Source organism: Oncorhynchus masou, chromosome 12, assembly GCF_036934945.1.
Source record: "Oncorhynchus masou masou isolate Uvic2021 chromosome 12, UVic_Omas_1.1, whole genome shotgun sequence".
Classification (NCBI taxonomy): Eukaryota; Metazoa; Chordata; class Actinopteri; order Salmoniformes; family Salmonidae; genus Oncorhynchus; species Oncorhynchus masou.
Window position 1 is genome coordinate 89,875,945 of NC_088223.1, and position 22,196 is coordinate 89,898,140.

The following is a 22,196-nucleotide window of genomic DNA, read 5'->3' on the forward strand; positions in this document are numbered from 1 at the left end:
ACACCAACACCAACCAACACACACCAACACACACACCAACACCAACACACACACCAACACCAACACACACACATGAACACCAACACACATCAACATCAACACACACCAACACACACCAACACACACCAACACACGCCAACACACGCCAACACACACCAACACACCAACACCAACACCAACAAACACCAACACCAACCAACAAACACCAACACAACAACCAACAACCAACACCAACACACACCAACACACACCACACACACACCAACACCAACACACACCAACACACACCAACACACACCAACACACACCAACACACACCAACACCAACACCAACACACACCAACACCAACACACACACACACCAACACACACACAGTGCCTTCAGAAAGTGTTCACACCCCCTTTTCCCCACATTTTGTTGTATTACAGCCTGAATTTGAAATGGATTAAATGTTGTAGTTTTTGTCACTGACCTACACACAATACTCAAGTAATATCTTGAGTCAATACGTAACTGATCAACCCCCTTTTGTTATGACAAACTTAAATAAGTTCAGGAGTAAAACTGCTGAACGAGTCCCATAATAACGTTGCATGGACTCACTCTGTGTACAGTAATAGTGTTTAACATGATTTTTGAACGACTACCTCATCTCTGTACCCCACACATATACAGTACCAGTCAAAAGCTTGGACACACCTACTCATTCAAGGGTTTTTCTTTATTTGTATTATTTTCTACATTGTAGAATAATAATGAAGACATCAAAATAACACATATGGAATCATGTAGTAACCAAAAAAGTGTTAAACAAATCAAAATATATTTTAGATTCTTCAAAGTAGCCATCCTTTGCCTTGAAGACAGCTTTGCACACTTAGAATGCTGACAGCAGGACTGTCCACCAGAGCAGTTGCCAGATAATTGAATGTTAATTTCTAGACCTAGGCTATTTGGCTACTATCTACAGATACATTTTGAAAACCGTCTGAAGAATCATTACTGCAAGAACAACAGGAAGTGGAGAGCCTCGTTCTGGCGGCTGAGGAGTATTTCTGTCTGTAATAAAGTCCTTTTGTGGGGAAAGACTCTTTTTGATTGGCTGGGCTTTGGCTCCCCACTGGGTGGGCCCATGCCCTCCCAGGCCCACCTATGGCTGCGCCCCTGCCCAGTCATGTGAAACCCATAGATTAGGGTCTAATGAATTTATTTCAATTTACTGGTTTTCTTTATATGAACTGTAGCTCAGCAAAATCTTTGAATTTGTTGCGTTTATGATATCGTACATACACTTAAACAGGCATTCTGGTATCACTCGTAGGCACTAAGGGGCTATATGATGATTTTTCCCCCTTGTTTCTATAATGTTGTTGCCTTCATTTTTTTGGGGGGGGGGGTCTCTATTGATTAATGAGATGCAAATTGTATATTTATTTTTGTGCTGTATTTTGCCATTTACCTTGAAACACATTATTATTTGTTTATTATTGTCTCAATGAGCCACTAGGTTATAAATAAGAACTAAGTGCAATGGTCACTGACGTTAGTTTGACGTAGAAACGTCAGTCACCTGTTCGCATCTTGGTCAGTGAATTAAAGTTAGAATCTCTGACTTGTTTTGGGTGTTCCAACTCCATTGTACCTTGAATTAGTCCTTTTGGAAGTGTTTCCTTGGTAAGTCATTCATGTGATTTGTCATTTTGTTGTTGATCACCCCTTTTTCTTTGTATGCTGAAGAACGACCACCTGAACTCATCCCTTTGAACATTGTGAAGTTATCAATTATGCTTTGGATGGTGTATCAATACACCCAGTAACGTCAAAGATCTTTCCTAACTCAGTTGTCGCAAAGGAAGGAAACCGCTCAGGGATTTCACCATAAGGCCAATGGTAACTTTTTTTTAAACCAAGTTTAATGGCTGTGATAGGAGACAACTGAGGATGGATCAACAACCTTGTAGTTACTCCACAATGCTAATCTAAATGACAGAGTGAAAGGAAGGAAGTACAGAGCAAAAAATATTCCAAAACAGGCATCCTGTTGGCAACAAGGCTCTCGAGTAATACTGCAAAACATGCACCCTGTTGGCAACAAGGCTCTCGAGTAATACTGCAAAACATGCATCCTGTTGGCAACAAGGCTCTCGAGTAATACTGCAAAACAGGCATCCTGTTGGCAACAAATACTGCAAAACATGCACCCTGTTGGCAACAAGGCTCTCGAGTAATACTGCAAAACAGGCATCCTGTTGGCAACAAGGCTCTCGAGTAATACTGCAAAACATGCATCCTGTTGGCAACAAGGCTCTCGAGTAATACTGCAAAACATGCATCCTGTTGGCAACAAGGCTCTCGAGTAATACTGCAAAACATGCATCCTGTTGGCAACAAGGCTCTCGAGTAATACTGCAAAAAAAATTGGCAAAGCAATTCACTTCTTGTCCTGAATCGAAAGTATTATATTTGGGGCAAATCCAATACAACACATCACTGAGTACCACTCTTCATATTGTCAAGCAGAGGAGGCTGCATCATGTTATGGGTATGCTTGTAATCATTAAGGACTGGGGAGGTTTTCAGGATAAAAAAAAGAAACAGAATGGAGCTAAGCACAGGCAAACTCCTAGAGGAAAACCTGGTTCAGTCTGCTTTCCACCAGACTCTGGGAGATTAAATCATCTTTCCACAGGACAATAACTTAAAACGTTTGGCAAAATCTACACTGGAGTTGCTTACCAAGAAGACTTTGAATGTTCCTGAGTCGCCGAGGTACAGTTTTTAATTAAATCTACTTCAATCTATGGCAAGACCTGAAAATGGTTGACTAGCAATGATCAACAACCAATTTAACATCATTTTGAAAAGTATCATGGGCTGATGTTGCACAATCCAGCTGTGGAAAGACTGCCAAAGATTGCTTCTACAAAGTATTGACTCACGAGTGTGAATAATTATGTAAATGAGATTTTTGTATATAATTTTCAATAAATTCTAAAAACATGTTTTCACTTTGTGATTATGGGGTATAGTGTGTAGATGGGTGAGAGATGTAACACATTTTGAATTTAGGCTGTAACACAACAAAACGTAGAATACGTAGAGGGGTATGAATACCTTGTGAAGGCATTGTAATAGCATTTCTACTGGGCCCACAGGTGCCAGCCAGGACCACGTGTGTGTGTGTGAGAGAAGTGGCTGCGGTCGTCCCTGTATTTAGGGGACTTTAAATTTCCAAAGCGTTTCCCTTGCTCTCAGTCTCACCACCTGGTTATTGCTGCTGTGTATTCTGAGCCAGGCGTGCTGCCCTGTTCTGAGCCAGGCGTGCTGCCCTGTTCTGAGCCAGGCGTGCTGCCCTGTTCTGAGCCAGGCGTGCTGCCCTGTTCTGAGCCAGGCGTGCTGCCCTGTCCTGAGCCAGGCGTGCTGCCCTGTCCTTGCTGCCCTGTCCTGAGCCAGCCGTGCTGCCCTGTCTTGAGCCAGCCGTGCTGCCCTGTTCTGAGCCAATTGCAATTTTCCAAGGTCCCTCTTTGTGGCACCTGACCACACGACTGAACAGTAGTCCAGGTGTGACAAAACTAGAGCCTGGAGGACCTGCCTTGTTGATAGTGTTGTTAAGAAGGCAGAGCAGAGCTTTATTATAGACAGACTTCTCCCCATCTTAGCTACTACTGCATCAATATGTTTTGAACATGACAATTAACAATCCAGGGTTACTCCAGGCAGTTTAGTCACTTCAACTTGCTCAATTGCCACATTTTTTTTCATTACAATATATAGTGAATGATTTTGTCCCAAATACAATGCTTTTAGTTTTTTAAATTTTTCTAACTTATTCCTTGCCGCCCATTCTGAAACTAACTGCTGCTCTTTGTTAAGTGTTGCAGCCGTTTCAGTTGATTGGAAGATTGAACAACAACACTGCCAGTCAGGGGGGGTGGGGTGGGGTGGTGGGGGGGCTACCCACCCAAACAGCCTGTCTCTATGGCAACCATCCTCAGACTAGCTCCACCTCTACTGAAGCACAGAAATGTTGAGGTTCAACAGCACCTCTTAGTGCTGCTTCTTCTCAGTGTTATATCAGGTGTCCTACTTGAGTGTTAAGGTTGAGGGTCTACACCAGAAGTTAATGGGTATCTGTAGGAGGAAGGTAAATGGTGGGGGTCAATTAAGCTTGGAATGTACATTTACATTTAAGTCATTTAGCAGACGCTCTTATCCAGAGCGACTTACAAATTGGTGAATTCACCTTCTGACATCCAGTGGAACAGCCACTTTACAATAGTGCATCTAAATCATTAAGGGGGTGGTGAGAAGGATTACTTATCCTATCCTAGGTATTCCTTGAAGAGGTGGGGTTTCAGGTGTAGGGAAAATGATCATATGTGGCAGGCATTGAAAAGGGGGGAGAGAGTCATGGATTGGTGATGAAGTGGGTGGAGGTCAGGTCACGTTAAGGGAAAATGGACCGTTTATTTTGCACGTATCACTTAGTTTCCTGCCTAGCAATAAAGATACAATATTTAGCGAGAAGGAGGAGACTCCACCCAAAGTGGGGTACATATACCACCACTATGGTAACCATGTATTCCAGTCTGTTCAGCTGTTCGATCCTTTAGGGAAGAATAAACTTGGTTTAAAGATTTCATTGTGTCCGTTGAGTTCTTACTCTGATAATTAGAACCTAACACTATCTGGGATATATAATACAACCCCAGCCTGACACTACTAGAAGCACAAGCATTTCGCTACACTCGCATTAACATCTGCTAACCATGTGTATGTGTGACAAATAAAATTTGATTTGATTTGTATATGAGGAACCAATGAGATCTAGCCACTCCAATCCTCTTTATTGTCTCTTTGCGATCTGGCATCTTTGAGCTGAGGTGGAGAGGGGAGTGTTTTCTGTTGAAATTAAATGGGACGTGACACCCCCCCCCCCCCCCCCCCCATATCTGTAATCAGGGTCTTCTCTGTGGAAGGTGAGTCCGAGTTTCACTGCTCTCTGTCAGCAGCTCTATATAAATTAATGGGGTTTTGTTAGTCTAGCCCACCTAGTATCTGCTGAGTGGAGGGCAGAGGACCCACAGACAGAGAAAAGATGCAAGTCTGTCAGGATGTGAGTGGCCCACATAGGAAAGATGCCATTTCCTACCATAGCAGATACTGGGTAGAGAGGCTTCTAGCTTGGCATAGTGTTCTGTATGTACAGTATTCCCTGAGCAGATGAATATCTCTCTGTGACTTCATCTGGTTGCTTAGTGCTATTTAACACTAGTAAACACTCATCAGGTAAAACCGCAGTTGTTTTTTTTCTCTCTCAGAAAGTGTCTAAAAGCATGTTCAGAATGGGTGACAAGGCAAACACTCCTTTTTAATTATTATTATTTATTGTTTTACTTACATTTCTTCTCCAAAAACATTTGTTTGTGTCAAGAGTCTTCTCTCCTGTATTTTGGATTAGTGTCGGTTCAAGTTTCCATGGGAACTAGCGATCTGAAAGGAATGGAAATGGACACTCAACTACAGTGCCTTTTTGACGAGAGCTAAAATACATCAATGCAGTATATTTACACAAGTTTCCACCCTCCTCTCTGCTGCCTGCCTGGCTGGTTTCACATTGTCCCCAGTGCCAGCGTTACGCCACAGTTATGGGTGTGGAACATTCCCTGTTTTTAAAAATGATTTTCTTCACAGATAGAAACTGTCTGTACACTTGAGACAGACAGGGTTGTTGGAACTACGAACACATACAGGCTTAGATGGCCTGAAGAAATTGAACCCTGGGAAGACCTCCGAGCGGAACAGGAAGGGAGTGAAGATCGTCCCATACAGGAATGGGTTCCATGAAGCCAGTTCACTAATAAACATGATGGGTTCCATTCTCATGAATATCCAATGCCTAAGCTCCTCGGTTAGGGAACTAGAGATGGATTTAGGTGGTAATACGATCTGAGTTGAAGAAGCTATGCAGTCGTGTATTTGACTGCTGTCTATCTTCAGGAGAACTGGGACTGTGAACCTAGCAGTAGTATGATCTTAAGAGCACAAGCAGCTCTGTCAGTGTGGTACTTGCTGTGGCATGATTCAATTAAATCAGCAATCTCAGACCATCACAAATCACATCAACCAGTGCTTGGTCTGATAGCTCCTAAGTTCCAGGAATGAATATCAGACCATCACATCAACTAGAGTTTGGTCTGATGGATACTAAGTTCCAGCCAGGGGTGAACGTTAAGTTAAGCACACACTACTGGATGATTCTCCAAAGGTTCCCTCCAAGACAGTTGACAGTTTGCACTCAGTAATGGCGTAGGCTGCATTATGTTAAGGTAAGTATTCACTGTCAAATAGAACTCACTGATCCCAAGCTCCTAGTATTAGCATTTAGATGGGAGAGGAGCGAGCGAGACTCAGTCTGTGGGAGGTGATTGGAGACGTGATGGGTGAGTTGGAGGCGATAGGGCTACAGTAGGTGAGCAGGATGCTGGGAGTGGGAGTTTCAAAAGCCTCTTTTTTGCAGTTCCCACACATACACCTCCCTTTCTTTCCTCGCTCCATCTCTTTCTGGTTGTTGCAGAAGAGAGGAGGAGTGGATTGTCAGATATAATGTGAGAGATTGAGTACTCGTGATAAAGTAGGAAAATGAGAACTCTAAGGGCAATGCAGGAAAATGACATGATAGGGGTGGGGGGTGGAACACAGGAGGTTTTCTGAAATCATCAAACTAGCAGTTTGCCATAGTTCTACCAATGAATGTGATGGAAGGTTTAAAATCAATACCTTAAGTTTGGTCAGTGGTTCACTTCCTGATTAGAGTTGGAGGGGAGACCAAATAATGCGCCCACACACACTAGGTCATGGCAAATAGCTAATCACTGTCAGTTTGCCTTGCGTAATAATGATCATTCTGCACCACCAGATAAGGCAATAGACAATACACACTTTTCATGAGGGATCACCTTGAAAAGCCTAATTGGTGCATTCTGTTACTAGCCTTGTTTTAGTGAATAGCAGTGGATTAGGCTGATGTCTGAGGACAGGGTTGGACCCGTCTGGATAGCAGTGGATTATGTAGGCTGATGTCTGAGGACAGGGTTGGACCCGTCTGGATAGCAGTGGATTAGGCTGATGTCTGTGGACAGGGTTGGACCCGTCTGGATAGCAGTGGATTAGGCTGATGTCTGTGGACAGGGTTGGACCCGTCTGGATAGCAGTGGATTAGGCTGATGTCTGTGGACAGGGTTGGACCCGTCTGGATAGCAGTGGATTATGCTGATGTCTGAGGACAGGGTTGACCAATCTGGATAACATGTAGCACAGAACTGTGTTGATGTAAGTATTTACCTCTGTAAACCATGCAACTTCAAACCATTACAGAATAGCGTATTGGTTGTGTGGTTGTCAACATCAGTTGCATCATAGCTTTCAGTTAGGATATGTGCTTCATGTCTTATGTCTTGTAAACATCTTACCTTAATGATATCTTCATATTCTAGAAGTTTTTACTTAAAAAAAAAAAAACGTTTTTGTCTGGTGCTGGGATGAAGCAATTCCAGCATCACTGTCCTGGTGTGACCCACCAACATGCCCCAAAACTGTTGAATGTGAAGCTGTGACAAATATGTGCAGTGGAGCATAGTTCAAAGGACATTAAGTGCCACATGCCCACGACTCCTAAACCCTGTCATGAAATATGACTTTAATATACAGCCAGAGAGGAGAGAAATAGATGAGCGGTATTAATCCAAGCTGCTTGTTTATGGGTTCATCCCTCTGTGATGAGGGAGCTGAGTGCTTTCTCAGGTGCCCGAGCGCGAGTGTGGAATCCATTTTATAGGGATGGCAATCGTGACTCGATCAGAGTTGCATCAAGGTAGTTTTTTTTCTTTTTTTTTTGTATACGGTTGGCTGCATGTTGTTGACTTGCAAGGCTAAGCCAGGGCTCGCTGGCTGAAGTTACTTTGCTAAAGGCTTTGTTTTTTTAATGCTGCGATTCAATAGGTTGCAATTGAGTGTTTACCTGGGGAACGTGGGTGGTTGCCGGCAGTTTCACAGCTCGTCTTCCATCTTCTCATTTCCTTCGTGATTACACCTCCTGGCCCGCTGGACTCGTCACAGGTCACTACAGAGGGCTAAGATCCTCATTTTAAAATCCCACACACCTTTCTCTCATCTCAAATTCAATTTAAAGGCTCTATTGGCATGTGAAACATATGTTAACATTGCCAAAGCAAGTGAAGTAGATGATTAACAAAAGTGAAATAAACAAAAATTGACATTATACATTACACTCACAGAAGTTACAAAAGAATAAAGAAATGTCAAATGTCATAATTTCTATATACAGTGTTGTAACGATGTGCAAATAGTTAAAGTACAAAAGGGAAAATAAATAAACATATTTACATTGGGTTTGTTCTTCACTGATTCACAACAGGTCACAAATCTTATACTGTATGTACAGTTGTTTTTGTGCTATTCCCAATGGCGTCACGTGTACGCCAAATAAAAATGTGACTCAAATTTTTGAACTGTCCATTTAGATTTTCCAACAGCATTTGGGTGATGTTTTTTCCCCATTCCTGAGTATCTAGTGTTCAGCGAAATAACAATACAATGTCAAATACAGGTAGCCAAAAAGTCAAATAATTAACATCCAATTTGAAAAATACCCCACAGGAATTTTTGGAGAGAGAATTAAGATGACTTTCGAGTAGTAAGACATGTATAAAAGCAACAGATACCATTAATAAGAAGGGGCTAGAAGAGTCTTATATGGTGAGCCCCAAAAACTATACGGACAATGTCTTCATCAAACACTGTTTCACGATTCATCCGTGACATGGCAGGAGATGTTTTGAAACAATTACTGCTTCGCATACAAGCCAGTGAATTCTATGCTTTACAGCTGGATGAGTCAACAGACGTGGTGGGCCTGGCACAGCTCCTGGTATATGATGCGGCAGGTATCCTAGTAGTTAGAGTGTTGGGCCAGTAACCGAAATGTTGTGAGATCGAATCCTCGAGCTGACAAGGTAAAAATCTGTCGTTCTGCCCCCGAACAAGGCAGTTAAACCACTGTTCCAAGGCCGTCATTTTAAATAAGAATTTGTTCTTAACTGACTTGCCTAGTTAACGGACAAATTTAGTTTTATGGGGGTCAATTTAAGGAAGAAATCCTCTTCTGTAAACCACTGTAATCCAGGACAACAGGAGAGGATATTTAAAAGTCCTGGACAGCTAGTGGCTCAACGGTCTAAGGCAGTGGTTCTCGATTCTGGTCCTGGACACCCAAAGGGGTGTACATTTGAGTTTTTGCCCTGATTTCAAATGATCAACTCATCAAAAAGCTTTGATTTGCATCAGCTGTGTAGTGCCAGGACTCTCTCCAATACAACCCAACATTGCAGAGTTATGCGTATCCTTTCAAGCACACCCTTCTCATTAACCTGTGGTGATTTTGATTTGTGACTTGTCGATGAACAAATAAGGTTTTATATGTATGATGGCTAAATAAAGAGCAAAAGTATTGATTATTTGTACCCTGGTCCTATAAGAGCTCTTTGTCACAACCCGGCTTGTGGGAAGTGACAAACTCACACTCATTCTTTGTGTGTGTGTAGCATGCTTACAATGATGGCAAATGAAACGTTTGAGTGCACTGACCCTTGTGCTAGAGACAGTATGCAGCTGGAGGTTGAATTTTATTTAACCAGGTAATTTGACTGAGAACACATTCTCATTTACAGAAAGGACCTGGGGAATAGTTACAGGGGGAATGAATTAGCCAATTGTAAGCTGGGGATGATTAGATGGCCATATTGGGAATTTAGCCAGGACACCTCTCCTCTTACAATAAGCGACATGGGATCTTGAGTGACCATAGTAACGACACCCATTTAACATCACATCCAAATGACAGTACCCTACACAGGGCAATGTCCCCAATCACTGCCCTGAGGCATTTTTTTAGAGCAGAGGAAAGAGTGCCTCCTACTGGCCCTCCAACACCACTTCCAGCAGCATCTAGTCTCCCATCCAGGGACTGACCAGGACCAACCTTGCTTAGCTTCAGAAGCAAGCCAGCAGTGGGATGCAGGGTGGTATGCTGCTGACATGTTTGGGAACCGCTGCTGTAGGACAACAAATTCCATCGAATGTCTAGTTTGTAATTTGAAACACCATTATTTTTGTCTTACTGCTATTTACTGTTATTTACTGTCAGTGCCCAGGTCTGAGAGAATCTGTGCAGAAGATCTAGGTGCTGCTGTAGACCCTCCTTGGTTGGTGACAGAAGCACCAGATCATCAGCAAACAGTAGACATGGTCTCTTCCTCCCTCTCTCTTCTTCTTTCTCCCTCTGTAGAATGTTAACCCAATACTTTCGTCAAAGGACAGTTTTAAACAAACCCTCTGTCTGCTCTTCTAACCTGTTTTTGTCTAGTTGGTGACAAGGTCCCTGCTGACATCAGGATCACCTCCATTAAGTCTACCACCCTAAGAGTGGACCAGTCTATTCTCACAGGTAGGCTACAACGCTACATACTGACTGGTTAGCTGGTTGACTTTGGCTGGGTTGGGTTGGTTGGTTAGCTGGTTGACTTGGCTGGGTTGGCTGGCTGGCTGAGATTAAACCTCTGTTCCTCTTAATGTTACCTACAACATGCTCATAGTGTTACCTACAACATGCTCGTACCTATGACGTGCTCATACTGTTACCTACAACATGCTCATAGTGTTACCTACAACCATGCTCGTACCTATGACGTGCTCATACTGTTACCTACGACATGCACTTACGTACAACAGCCTCTTACCTTTACCGACAACATGCTCGTATTGTTACCGACAACATGCTCGTATTGTTACCGACAACATGCTCGTATTGTTACCGACAACATGCTCGTACTGTTACCGACAACATGCTCGTACTGTTACCGACAACATGCTCGTACTGTTACCGACAACATGCTCGTACTGTTACCGACAACATGCTCGTACTGTTACCGACAACATGCTCGTACTGTTACCTACAACATGCTCGTACTGTTACCTACAACATGCTCGTACTGTTACCTACAACATGCTCGCACTGTTACCTACAACATGCTCGTACCTACAACATGCTCGTATTGTTACCAACAACATGCTCGTACCTACAGAATGCTCATATTGTTACCGACAACATGCTCGTACTGTTACCGACAACATGCTCGCACTGTTACCTACAACATGCTCGCACTGTTACCTACAACATGCTCGCACTGTTACCTACAACATGCTCGTACTGTTACCTACAACATGCTCATACTGTTACCCACAACATGCTCGTACCTTCCACAGAACTGTTACCTACAACATGCTCGTACCTACAGAATGCTTACTGTTACCAACATGCTCGCACTGTTACCTACAACATGCTCGCACTGTTACCTACAACAAGCTCGCACTGTTAACTACAACATGCTCGTATTGTTACCTACAACATGCTCGTATTGTTACCTACAACATGCTCGTATTGTTACCTACAACATGCTCGTATTGTTACCTACAACATGCTCGTATTGTTACCTACAACATGCTCGTATTGTTACCCACAACATGCTCGCACTGTTGCCTACCACATGCTTGTATTGTTACCTACCACATGCTCGTATTGTTACCTACCACATGCTCGTATTGTTGCCTACCACATGCTCGTATTGTTGCCTACCACATGCTCGTATTGTTACCTACAACATGCTCGCACTGTTACCTACAACATGCTCGCATTGTTACCGACAACATGCTCGTATTGTTAACGACAACATGCTCGCACTGTTACCTACAACATGCTCGTATTGTTACCCACAACATGCTCGTATTGTTACCACCAACATGCTCGTATTGTTACCTACAACATGTTTGTATTGTTACCGACAACATGCTCGTATTGTTACCTACAACATGCTCGTATTGTTCCCTACAACATGCTCGTATTGTTCCCCTACAACATGCTTGTACTGTTCCCCTACAACATGCTCGTACTGTTCCCTACAACATGCTCGCACTGTTCCCGACAACATGCTCGCACTGTTACCTACAACATGCTCGCACTGTTACCTACAACATGCTCGCAATGTTACCTACAACATGCTCGCACTGTTACCCACAACATGCTCGCACTGTTACCCACAACATGCTCGCACTGTTACCCACAACATGCTCGCACTGTTACCCACAACATGCTCGCACTGTTACCCACAACATGCTCGCACTGTTACCCACAACATGCTCGCACTGTTACCCACAACATGCTCGCACTGTTACCCACAACATGCTCGCACTGTTACCCACAACATGCTCGCACTGTTACCCACAACATGCTCGCACTGTTACCCACAAGATGCTCGCACTGTTACCCACAACATGCTTGTATTGTTACCGACAACATGCTCGCACTATTACCGACAACATGCTTGTATTGTTACCTACAACATCCTTTTTTTTACCCCTCCCCCACCCCCTCTTCGGAGGACAAATATCTTTGTTTTTAATAGCTTTTTTGCTACATACATACATACATGCATACATGCATACGTACGTACCATACATACAGTGGGGCAAAAAAGTATTTAGTCAGCCACCAATTGTGCAAGTTCCCCCACTTAAAAAGATGAGAGAGGCCTGTAATTTTCATCATAGGTACACTTCAACTATGACAGACAAAATGAGGGGGAAAATCCAGAAAATCACATTGTAGGATTTTTAATGAATTTATTTGCAAATTATGGTGGAAAATAAGTATTTGGTCACCTACAAACAAGCAAGATTTCTGGCTTTCACAGACCTGTAACTTCTTCAAGAGGCTCCTCTGTCCTCCACTCGTTACCTGTATTGATGGCACCTGTTTGACCTTGTTATCAGTATAAAAGACACCTGTCCACAACCTCAAACAGTCACATTCCAAACTCCACTATGGCCAAGACCAAAGAGCTGTCAAAGGACACCAGAAACAAAATTGTACACCTGCCCTAGGCTGGGAAGACTGAATCTGCAATAGGTAAGCAGCTTGGTTTGAAGAAATCAACTGTGGGAGCAATTATTAGGAAATGGAAGACATACAAGACCACTGATAATCTCCCTCAAACTGGGGCTCCACGCAAGATCTCACCCCGTGGGGTCAAAAAGATCACAAGAAAGGTGAGCAAAAATCCCAGAACCACACTGGGGGACCTAGTGAATGACCTGCAGAGAGCTGGGACCAAAGTAACAAAGCCTACCATCAGTAACACACTACGCCGCCTGGGACTCAAATCCTGCAGTGCCAGATGTGTCCCCCTGCTTAAGCCAGTACATGTCCAGGCCCATCTGAAGTTTGCTAGAGAGCATTTGGATGATCCAGAAGAATATTGGGAGAATGTCATATGGTCAGATGAAGCCAAAATATAACTTTTTGGTAAAAACTCAACTCGTCGTGTTTGGAGGACAAAGAATGCTGAGTTGCATCCAAAGAACACCATACCTACTGTGAAGCATGGGGGTGGAAACATCATGCTTTGGGGCTGTTTTTCTGCAAAGGGACCAGGACGACTGATCCGTGTAAAGGAAAGAATGACCTCAGCTCTTTAATCCCACCTCTCAGCCCATCCCACCTATCACCATAGACCTCAGCTCCTCAGACTTCTTCTTCCTGAGTGGTATGACGGCTACGTGGTCCCATGGTGTTTATTCTTGCGTACTATTGTTTGTACAGGTGAACATGGTACCGTCAGGCGTTTGCAAATTGCTCCCAAGGATGAACCAGACTTGTGGAGGTCTACAATTTTTGTTTCTGAGGTCTTGGCTGATTTATTTCGTTTTTACCATGATGTCAAGCAAATAGGCACTGAGTTTGAAGGTAGGCCTTGAAATACATCCACAGGTACACCTCCAATTGACTCAAATTACGTCAATTATTCTATCAGAAGCTTCTAAAGCCATGACATAATTTTCTGAAATATTCCAAGCTGTTTAAAGGCACAGTCAACTTAGTGTATGTAAACTTCTGACCCACTGGAATTGTGATAAGGTGAATAAGTGAAATAATTTGTCTGTAGGGAATTGTTGGAAAAATTACTTGTGTCATGCACAAAGTAGATGTCCTAACCAACTTGCCAAAACTATAGTTTGTTAACAAGAAATTATTGGAGTTGTTGAAAACAAGTTTTAATGACTCCAACCTAAGTGTATGTAAACTTCTGACTTCAACTGTAAATATAATAAAACAAAATGTTTATTTTTTCCATAAACATTTTTTTATTAATCAGTTTAATTTGAGTTTAATTTAATAAACATAATATTTGTTCTGTCTTTTCTGGATGATAAAACTAAAATTGTAGCTTTGTATGGCTTGTTTAAGAAAGGGCGATACTTTAATAAACAAATTTTAATTTTCAATTACTCGGAAATGAGAAGTTAATCTGTATAAAGGCAAAAAGGCCATTTTTGAACGAAGGAAGAGCCATTCTTAATTTTGGGTTCAAGTATAACTTATGTATGAGTGAAGCTTTTAGTGAGTGGTTTAAAGCTTTAATATTTCATCATTTTAGCCCCCCAAACTCATATTAATTATATAAATACGCACGTTTTAATTTTGTCTGGCTTAGCATTCCAAATAAAAAATAAAAAATAAAAATTGCTCTTGATTTTAAGAAATGAATCATTTGGAGGCAATGCCATTAGTAAATAAACCAAAGAGTTAATCAATGTGATTTGTTTTCTTCCATAAATAGACAAGCATTTACCTCTCCATGGTTGCAGAATCTTGTCTATTAAAACTTTATTGAAATGAATTGTGGTAAATTGATTTATATTTTTTGAGATGTGAATACGTCTACTTCAACATTCACCCATTTTTATACGGTACACTTGTCATAATACGGTTTTAATCCAGAGAGGCTAGAAAAGTGATCAGTGTCTTCTCCGCAGGGATCCAGATTGCGGCCTTGAGAAAAAAATTGCGTCATCGCCATACATTGACACTGTTTTTATCCCCTGGATTTCTAACTCCTAATTTTATTAGCTTGCATTTCTATTGCCATAATAAATAGATATGGAGACAACGGACAACCTTGTTTTCCTCATCTTAAAAGCTCAATACTTTTTATTTGACTAGGCAAGTCAGTTAAGAACAAATTCTTATTTTCAATGACAGCCTAGGAACAGGTTAACTGCCTGTTCAGGGGCAGAACGACAGATTTGTACCTTGTCAGCTCAGGGGTTTGAACTTGCAACCTTTCGGTTACTAGTCCAACGCTCTAACCACTAGGCTACCCTGCCACACTTTGAGAAGTACCAAATATATCTACTATTTTACATCTGGAGTTGCTGTACATAATTTTAACCCATTGTGAAGGAGATTCACCAAAATTAGAGTAATCCAGGCAATTATTTATACATTCTAATTGTACTATAATCAAACGCCTTTTCAAAATCTGCTATGAAGACCTACAACATCCTCGTAGTGTTAATGGCTTGTAGGATCTTATGTAAGTGTGTACTAATCCGTCTCTACAGGCGAATCTGTGTCAGTGATCAAACACACCGACCCCGTCCCTGACCCCAGAGCTGTCAATCAAGACAAGAAGAACATGCTGTTTTCTGTAAGAACTATACTTCCTGTTTGGCGCCAGCTCTGCTTGCACGTCTTACTCTCACACAGATACACACATGGCTCAGTTCTGGTCTCAGCCTGCTGCATCCCTCCGGGGGGGGGGGGGGGTGAAGCTCTTACACTAAAAGGGCATTATTATAATTTTCTCAATTTCACAGTATTATTCCAACCTCAGTGTATAAATGTATAGAAAGCACAGGAAAATCACATTTCTGACTGCACTGGGCCTTTAAAATGTTATAATCTGGGTGACTGCAGACCTACTCAAACCTGAACAAGAGTTAGTTGAAAGTAGCAATTGCTGGTCATATATGGATGCAAAATGCATGGTTTGAATTCAATATTAACCCTGCACTGACCTCTCCCTCATACTCTTGCTCCTCCTCCTCAGGGCACCAACATCGCTGCAGGGCGAGCCATCGGCATCGTGGTCTCCACTGGTGTATCCACAGAGATCGGTAAGATCAGGAACCAGATGGCAGCCACGGAGCAGGAGAAGACCCCCCTGCAGCAGAAACTGGACGAGTTCGGGGAGCAGCTCTCCAAGGTGGGTTTTAGGATGATGATAATTGAAATGTATTTATTTATGCTTTGTGCTATCGTATCTATACAGTTTTCTGTTAGTGTTTTGTTCTGTCTGTTTTCTGTTTTTGGTGTGTTCTGTGTTCTGTGTATGAGCCATATGACTGCAAGCCCAAAAAACGAACAAAAACGTTTTGAACTTTGAACATTCCAAGGTCATCTCCCTGATCTGCGTGGCCGTCTGGATCATTAACATCGGCCATTTTAGTGACCCGGTCCACGGGGGGTCCTGGATGCGGGGGGCCATCTACTACTTCAAGATTGCTGTGGCCCTGGCTGTGGCTGCCATCCCCGAGGGTATGTGGGAGCAGTTTTATCCATCCCTCTGCCACTCTCTCACTCACTCCAAATTCCATATCAACAATATAATGAATGATCCTAATGCTGTTCATGTCTCTCCACCTGATCCAATCCTGCCTCTCTTTACTACAACTGTCGTCCTCAGGTCTACCTGCTGTGATCACCACTTGCCTGGCGCTGGGAACCCGCCGCATGGCCAAGAAGAACGCCATCGTCCGCAGCCTGCCCTCGGTGGAGACCCTGGGCTGTACCTCCGTCATCTGCTCCGACAAGACCGGCACCCTCACCACTAACCAGATGTCTGTCTGCAAGGTAACCTGGAAATGTCTGGGAATGGTTTCCTGTGGACTGTAATATTAGTGTGACTGACGGCTGTGCACATACATCAATAAGAAGGTGAAGGGTTAAGAGTCTTTCTCAAGGGCACAAAAGCAGGAGATGGCACATGGGATACCCACACTTTTTTTTCCCTGTCGGTCTTTGGATTCGAGCCAACAACTCTTTGGTTGCAGACATATCTAACCTCTAGGCTACATGTCGTTATAGTGGATGTTGTGTCCGTTTTTGTTGTTGTCAGCCCAGTATATTTAGTTCCAGTCCAGAAAGAACCCAAAGCATTGTACTGTACCTTCATATCGTCATACAGGATTGACACTTCCTTCATACTGGGAGTTTCCTTGGAAAGCCTCCAGTCACACACACAGAGACACACGTGTATATGTATGCACACACACACACACACACACACACACAAACTGACAGAGATTTTGGACGGAGAACAGGTGGGGTTAGTCGTAATGGAAAATCCCTGTGGTGTTGTAATGTTTCCAGTCCTCAGCCAGCCTTTTGAGAGCTAGCCAGGGCAGGTTGGCAGCACCACTCTGAGCTGTAGACAACAGTTGTACATGGCCCTCTCGCTCATCCTGAGAGAGCCAGGCACAGACAGCCGGCATGCAGGCAGGAAGCTGCTGCTGAATACCCCTTAGACACCTTTACGTACAGAAACTAAGAACACACACTGACACCCATATTGCCACTCTTTTGGAATCCTCCAGCCCATCGCGTTCCCCTCCACACAATCTCTGTGTCTGTGTGTGTGTGTGTGTGTGTGTGTGTGTGTGTGTGTGTGTGTGTGCTCCACCATAGAGGAAATGCCAGGATCAATGTTTGTCTTGGCTTCCATTTAGCTTCTGGAGCAGGATCTGGCTGACACCCTACCTAACACACACACTCTTACGCTCACACCTGACCTTTCAACTCTGAGAAGGGCCAAACTGTGTTTCTCATTTAACCTTTTTGAACATCAACTGCACATGCTGGCCAGAGGTCATTGGCAAGATTAGCAAATTTAGGCATGACATGCCAGAAACAAACGCCTACACTGCACATACAAATGTAACTGATCAAATTATGAAAGACGTGTATTGTATTTTTGATTTCCATAAAGTGAGTGTGGAAGAAGTGAAAAAAATGTGTCTATCAACATTGACAAGCCACTGGGGACTGACTACTTGTGTGGAAAATGACTTGGATGGAAAATGACTGAGGATAATAATATCAGATGATATTACCACTCCTATGTCTGCCCCCAGAGCTAAGGGAAGCAAAGTCATTCTGCCACCCAAGAATAGTAAAGCCCCCTTTACTGACTCAAATAGCCGACCAATCAGCCAAACTTGTGGAAAAAAAGATTTTACTGTAAACAAATTGACAAGACTTTCAGCACGCTTTTAGGGAAGGACATTCAACAAGCACGACACTTACACAAATGACTGATTGGCTGAGAGAAATTGATGATGAATAGATTGTGGGAGCTGTTTTGTTAGACTTCAGTGCGGCTTTTGACATGATTGATCATAGACCGCTGATGGAAAAACATATGTGTTATGGCTTTACACTCCTTGCTATATTGTGGATCAAGAGTCTAACATAACACAGAGGGTGTTCTTTAATGGAAGCCTCTCCAACATAATCCAGGTAGAATCAGGAATTCCCCAGGGCAGATGTCCAGGCCCCTTTCTTCAATCTTTACCTACCATTGGCCTTGAGTAAAACCAGTGTGTCTATGTATGTGGATGACTCAACACTATACACATCAGCTACTACAGCGAGTGATATCACTGCAGCACTTAACAAAGAGCTGCAGTTAGTTTCAGAATGGGTGGCAAGGAATAAGTTAGTCCTAAATATTTGAAAAACTAAAAGCATTGTATTTGGCACAAATCATTCACTAAACCTCAACTAAATCTTGTAATGAATAATGTGGTTATTTAGTAAGTAAAAATTGTTTTATTTGTAAATCGCTCATGGCTTAAAGTAGAGGAGAGATTGACCTCATCACTACTTGTTTTTGATAGAAGTATTGAAATGCTGTTTACATAGTGTACCAACTGTCATCATCAGCAGCATGGAACGAGAGAGGGAGTTCCCTCCTGTCCTGTGAGTGTATATCAGAACAGGGTAATCTCCCTGAGCTGAGCTAATAGCTATCCCTGGTCCCTACCTGCCTGCCTGGGAACATGGCTGCCTGGATGCTGGTTGGATCCCAAATGGCTCCCTATATAGTGCACTACTTTTTTTGACCCTATTTGCTCTTATCAAAAGCAGTGCACTATATATCGATCCATTTGGGACTCAACTCTACTCTGCTCTCTCTGGTAAATATTTACTCTCTGGGCCCAGGCTATATTTGCTTAGTGCAGCTGGGAGATACAGGGAAACACCAAGGGAAACACAGAGTAGAGCTCCTCACGGGTCCAAAAAGGACCCGTTTCGAAATGGACCTTGGGCTTTCCCACTCGGACCCGATATGCATATTTTGTTTAAATATAGAGACCTGTTCCGAACGGACCTGGGGACAACTAGAGCTTTTCCGAGTGAGGGAGGCGGCACAAAAGTAATTTTAAGTTAATGTACTTTATTAAGCTGATCATTTTCTACATTGTAGAATAAAAGTCATCAAAACTATGAAATAACACATGGAAGTGTTTAAAAATATCAAAATATATTTTAGATTCTTCAAAGTACCCACCCTTTGCCTTGATGACAGCTTTGCACACTCTTTGGCATTCTTTCAACCAGCTTCCCCTGGAATGCTTTTCCAACAGCCTTGAAGGAGTTCCCACGTATCCTGAGCACTTGTTGGCTGCTTTTCCTTTAGTCTGCGGTCCAACACATCCATCTCAATTGGGTTGAGGTCGGACGATTGTGGAGGCCAGGTCATCTGATGCAGCACCTTCACTCTCTTTCTTCGTCAAAAACCCTTACATAGCTTGGAGGTGTGTTTTGGGTCATTGTTCTGTTGAAAACAAATGATAGTCCCAATAAGCACAAACTAGATGGGATGGTGTATCGTTGCAGAATGTTGTGGTAGCCATGCTGGTTAAGTGTGCCTTGAATTCTAGATAAATCACCAGCAAAGCATCACCACACCATCACACCACCTCCTCCATGCTTCACGGTGGGCATCACACATGCATAGATTTTCTGTTCACAAAGACACGGCAGTTGAAACCAAAAATCTCAAATTTGGACTCCTCAGACCAAAGGACAGATTTCCACCTGCGTAATGTCCAATGCTCGTTTCTTGGCCCAAGCAAGTCTTGACCCAAGCAGCTGAGCTTTCACAGGTGTGCCCCATCAGCACTGACGACCCTTCCGCCCACCCCTCCTACTCCGCCCACCAATCTCCTGCAGGAAGTAAGCACAGCAAAACCTAGTAGACCGTCACGGTGTCTTTTGGTAGTGGTTTCTTTGTAGCAATTTGTCCATAAAGGGTTGATTCACACAGTCGCTGAACAGTTGATTTGTGTCTGCTACTTGAACTCTGTGAAGCATTTATTTGGGCTGCAATTTCTGAGGCTGGTAACTCTAACTTATCCTCTGCAGCAGAGGTAACTCTGGTTCTTCCTTTCTTGTGGCGGTCCTCATGAGAGCCAGTTTCATCATAGCGCTTGATGGTTTTTGCAACTGAATATGAAGAAACTTTCAAAGTTCTTGAAATGTTCCTTAAATCAATGATGGACTGTCATTTCTCTTTGCTTATCTGAGCTGTTCTTGCCATAATATGGATTTGGTCTTTTACCTAGTAGGGCTATCTTCTGTATACCAGCCCTACCTTGTCACAACACAACTGATTGGCTCAAACGAATTAAGAAGGAAATAAATTCCACCATTTAACAAGGCACACCTGTTAATTGAAATGCAGGTGACTACCTCATGAAGCTGGTTGAGAGAATGCCAAGAGTGTGCAAAGCTGTCATCAAGACAAAGGGTGGCTACTTTGAAGAATCTCAAATTATATTTTGATTTGTTTAACACTTTATTTTTGGTTACTACATGATTCCATATGTGTTATTTCATAGTTTTAATGGCTTCACTATTATTCTACAATGTAGAAAATAGTAAAAATAAAGAAAAACCCTAGAATGAGTAGGCGTGTCCAAGCTTTGACAGGTACTGTATGATTGGCCAACATCAACAACAAGCTACGCTCCACTCTCATGAAAAGCAAGCGCAGCAGCATACATAATAATATTTTTCTCACTCTGTACGGCCCTTCTGGATAATTCTGTTAAAATCACACATACCCAAGACCCGTGACAATCGGATCTGACCCAGACTTGTGACTTAATTTAGAATTCTGGATCTGGAGCCGCTCAGATTGGGTCTTGGGTATTAGTGTAGAGGTGGATCTGTGAAGACCTCTAACAAAGAGCCGCTCTCCCTCCTCAGTCCTCACCGTGGGGCAGGGTTTTCCCATTGTAGTTTTGGAATGATAGAAAACACCAGGGGAACCCTGACTTACTGCTGCCATTCTGTACAAGTCTCTCTTGCGAAAGAGATTTGATCTCGGTGAGACTGACCTGTATAAATGAAGTTGTATCTGAAATAAATGAAAGCCATTCTCTCTTCTCAGTTCTTGCAGTTGGCCAGGGGGGATTTTCCATTGTGTTTTGGAGTGATGGGACCTTATAAGGTCATTGCAGTCCGAGTGGCAAGGATCAGACATGGAATAGTAGAGCTTTAGTTTGCAAAATGTTTGCCTTTTCTATTTCAGTCTACTTAATCATACTCCCATTTTCCTTGGCTTGTTAGTTATCTGTGTGTGGCAGCACACATGTAATCATCAATTCAGAGCAAAGCTGTATGCAACCTGATCGTTAATGCCCATGGTAAAATTGGTTTGACTTTGGATATCCCTATGGGGCTTGCTGGGGACCATCAATGAACATGACAATATTAAAAAATGTTAATGGCTTCCAATTTTTGGACGTGTACCTGTGGATGTATTTCAAGGCCTACCTTCAAACTCAGTGCCTATTTGCTTGACATCATGGTAAAATCAAAATATATCAGCCAAGACCTCAGAAAAGAATTATAGACCTCCACAAGTCTGGTTCATCCTTGGGAGCAATTTCCAAATGTCTGAAGGTACCACGTCCATCTGTACAAACAATAGTACCCAAGTATAAACACCATGGGACTACGCAGCCATCAAACCGCTCAGGAAGGAGATGCGTTCTGTCTTCTAGAGATGAACGTATTTTGGTGCGAAAAGTGCAAATCAATCCCAGAACAACAGCAAAGGACCTTGTGAAGATGCTGGAGGAAACAGGTACAAAACTATCTATATCCGTTGGAAACCTGTCCTATATCGACATAACCTGAAAGGCCGCC

The 22,196-nt window shown here is 42.8% G+C and overlaps 1 protein-coding gene across 1 annotated transcript in view; it reads left to right on the forward strand.

The window, feature by feature from the left end:
- Positions 1-22,196, forward strand: part of LOC135551033 (sarcoplasmic/endoplasmic reticulum calcium ATPase 1-like) — a 102,294-nt gene that overhangs the window by 42,019 nt on the left and 38,079 nt on the right. The window contains exons 6-10 of the mRNA XM_064982409.1: positions 10,446-10,526; positions 15,539-15,624; positions 16,027-16,182; positions 16,373-16,514; positions 16,663-16,829. Of these exons, the coding sequence (XP_064838481.1) occupies positions 10,446-10,526; positions 15,539-15,624; positions 16,027-16,182; positions 16,373-16,514; positions 16,663-16,829 (632 nt within the window). The remainder of the gene's footprint in view (positions 1-10,445; positions 10,527-15,538; positions 15,625-16,026; positions 16,183-16,372; positions 16,515-16,662; positions 16,830-22,196) is intronic.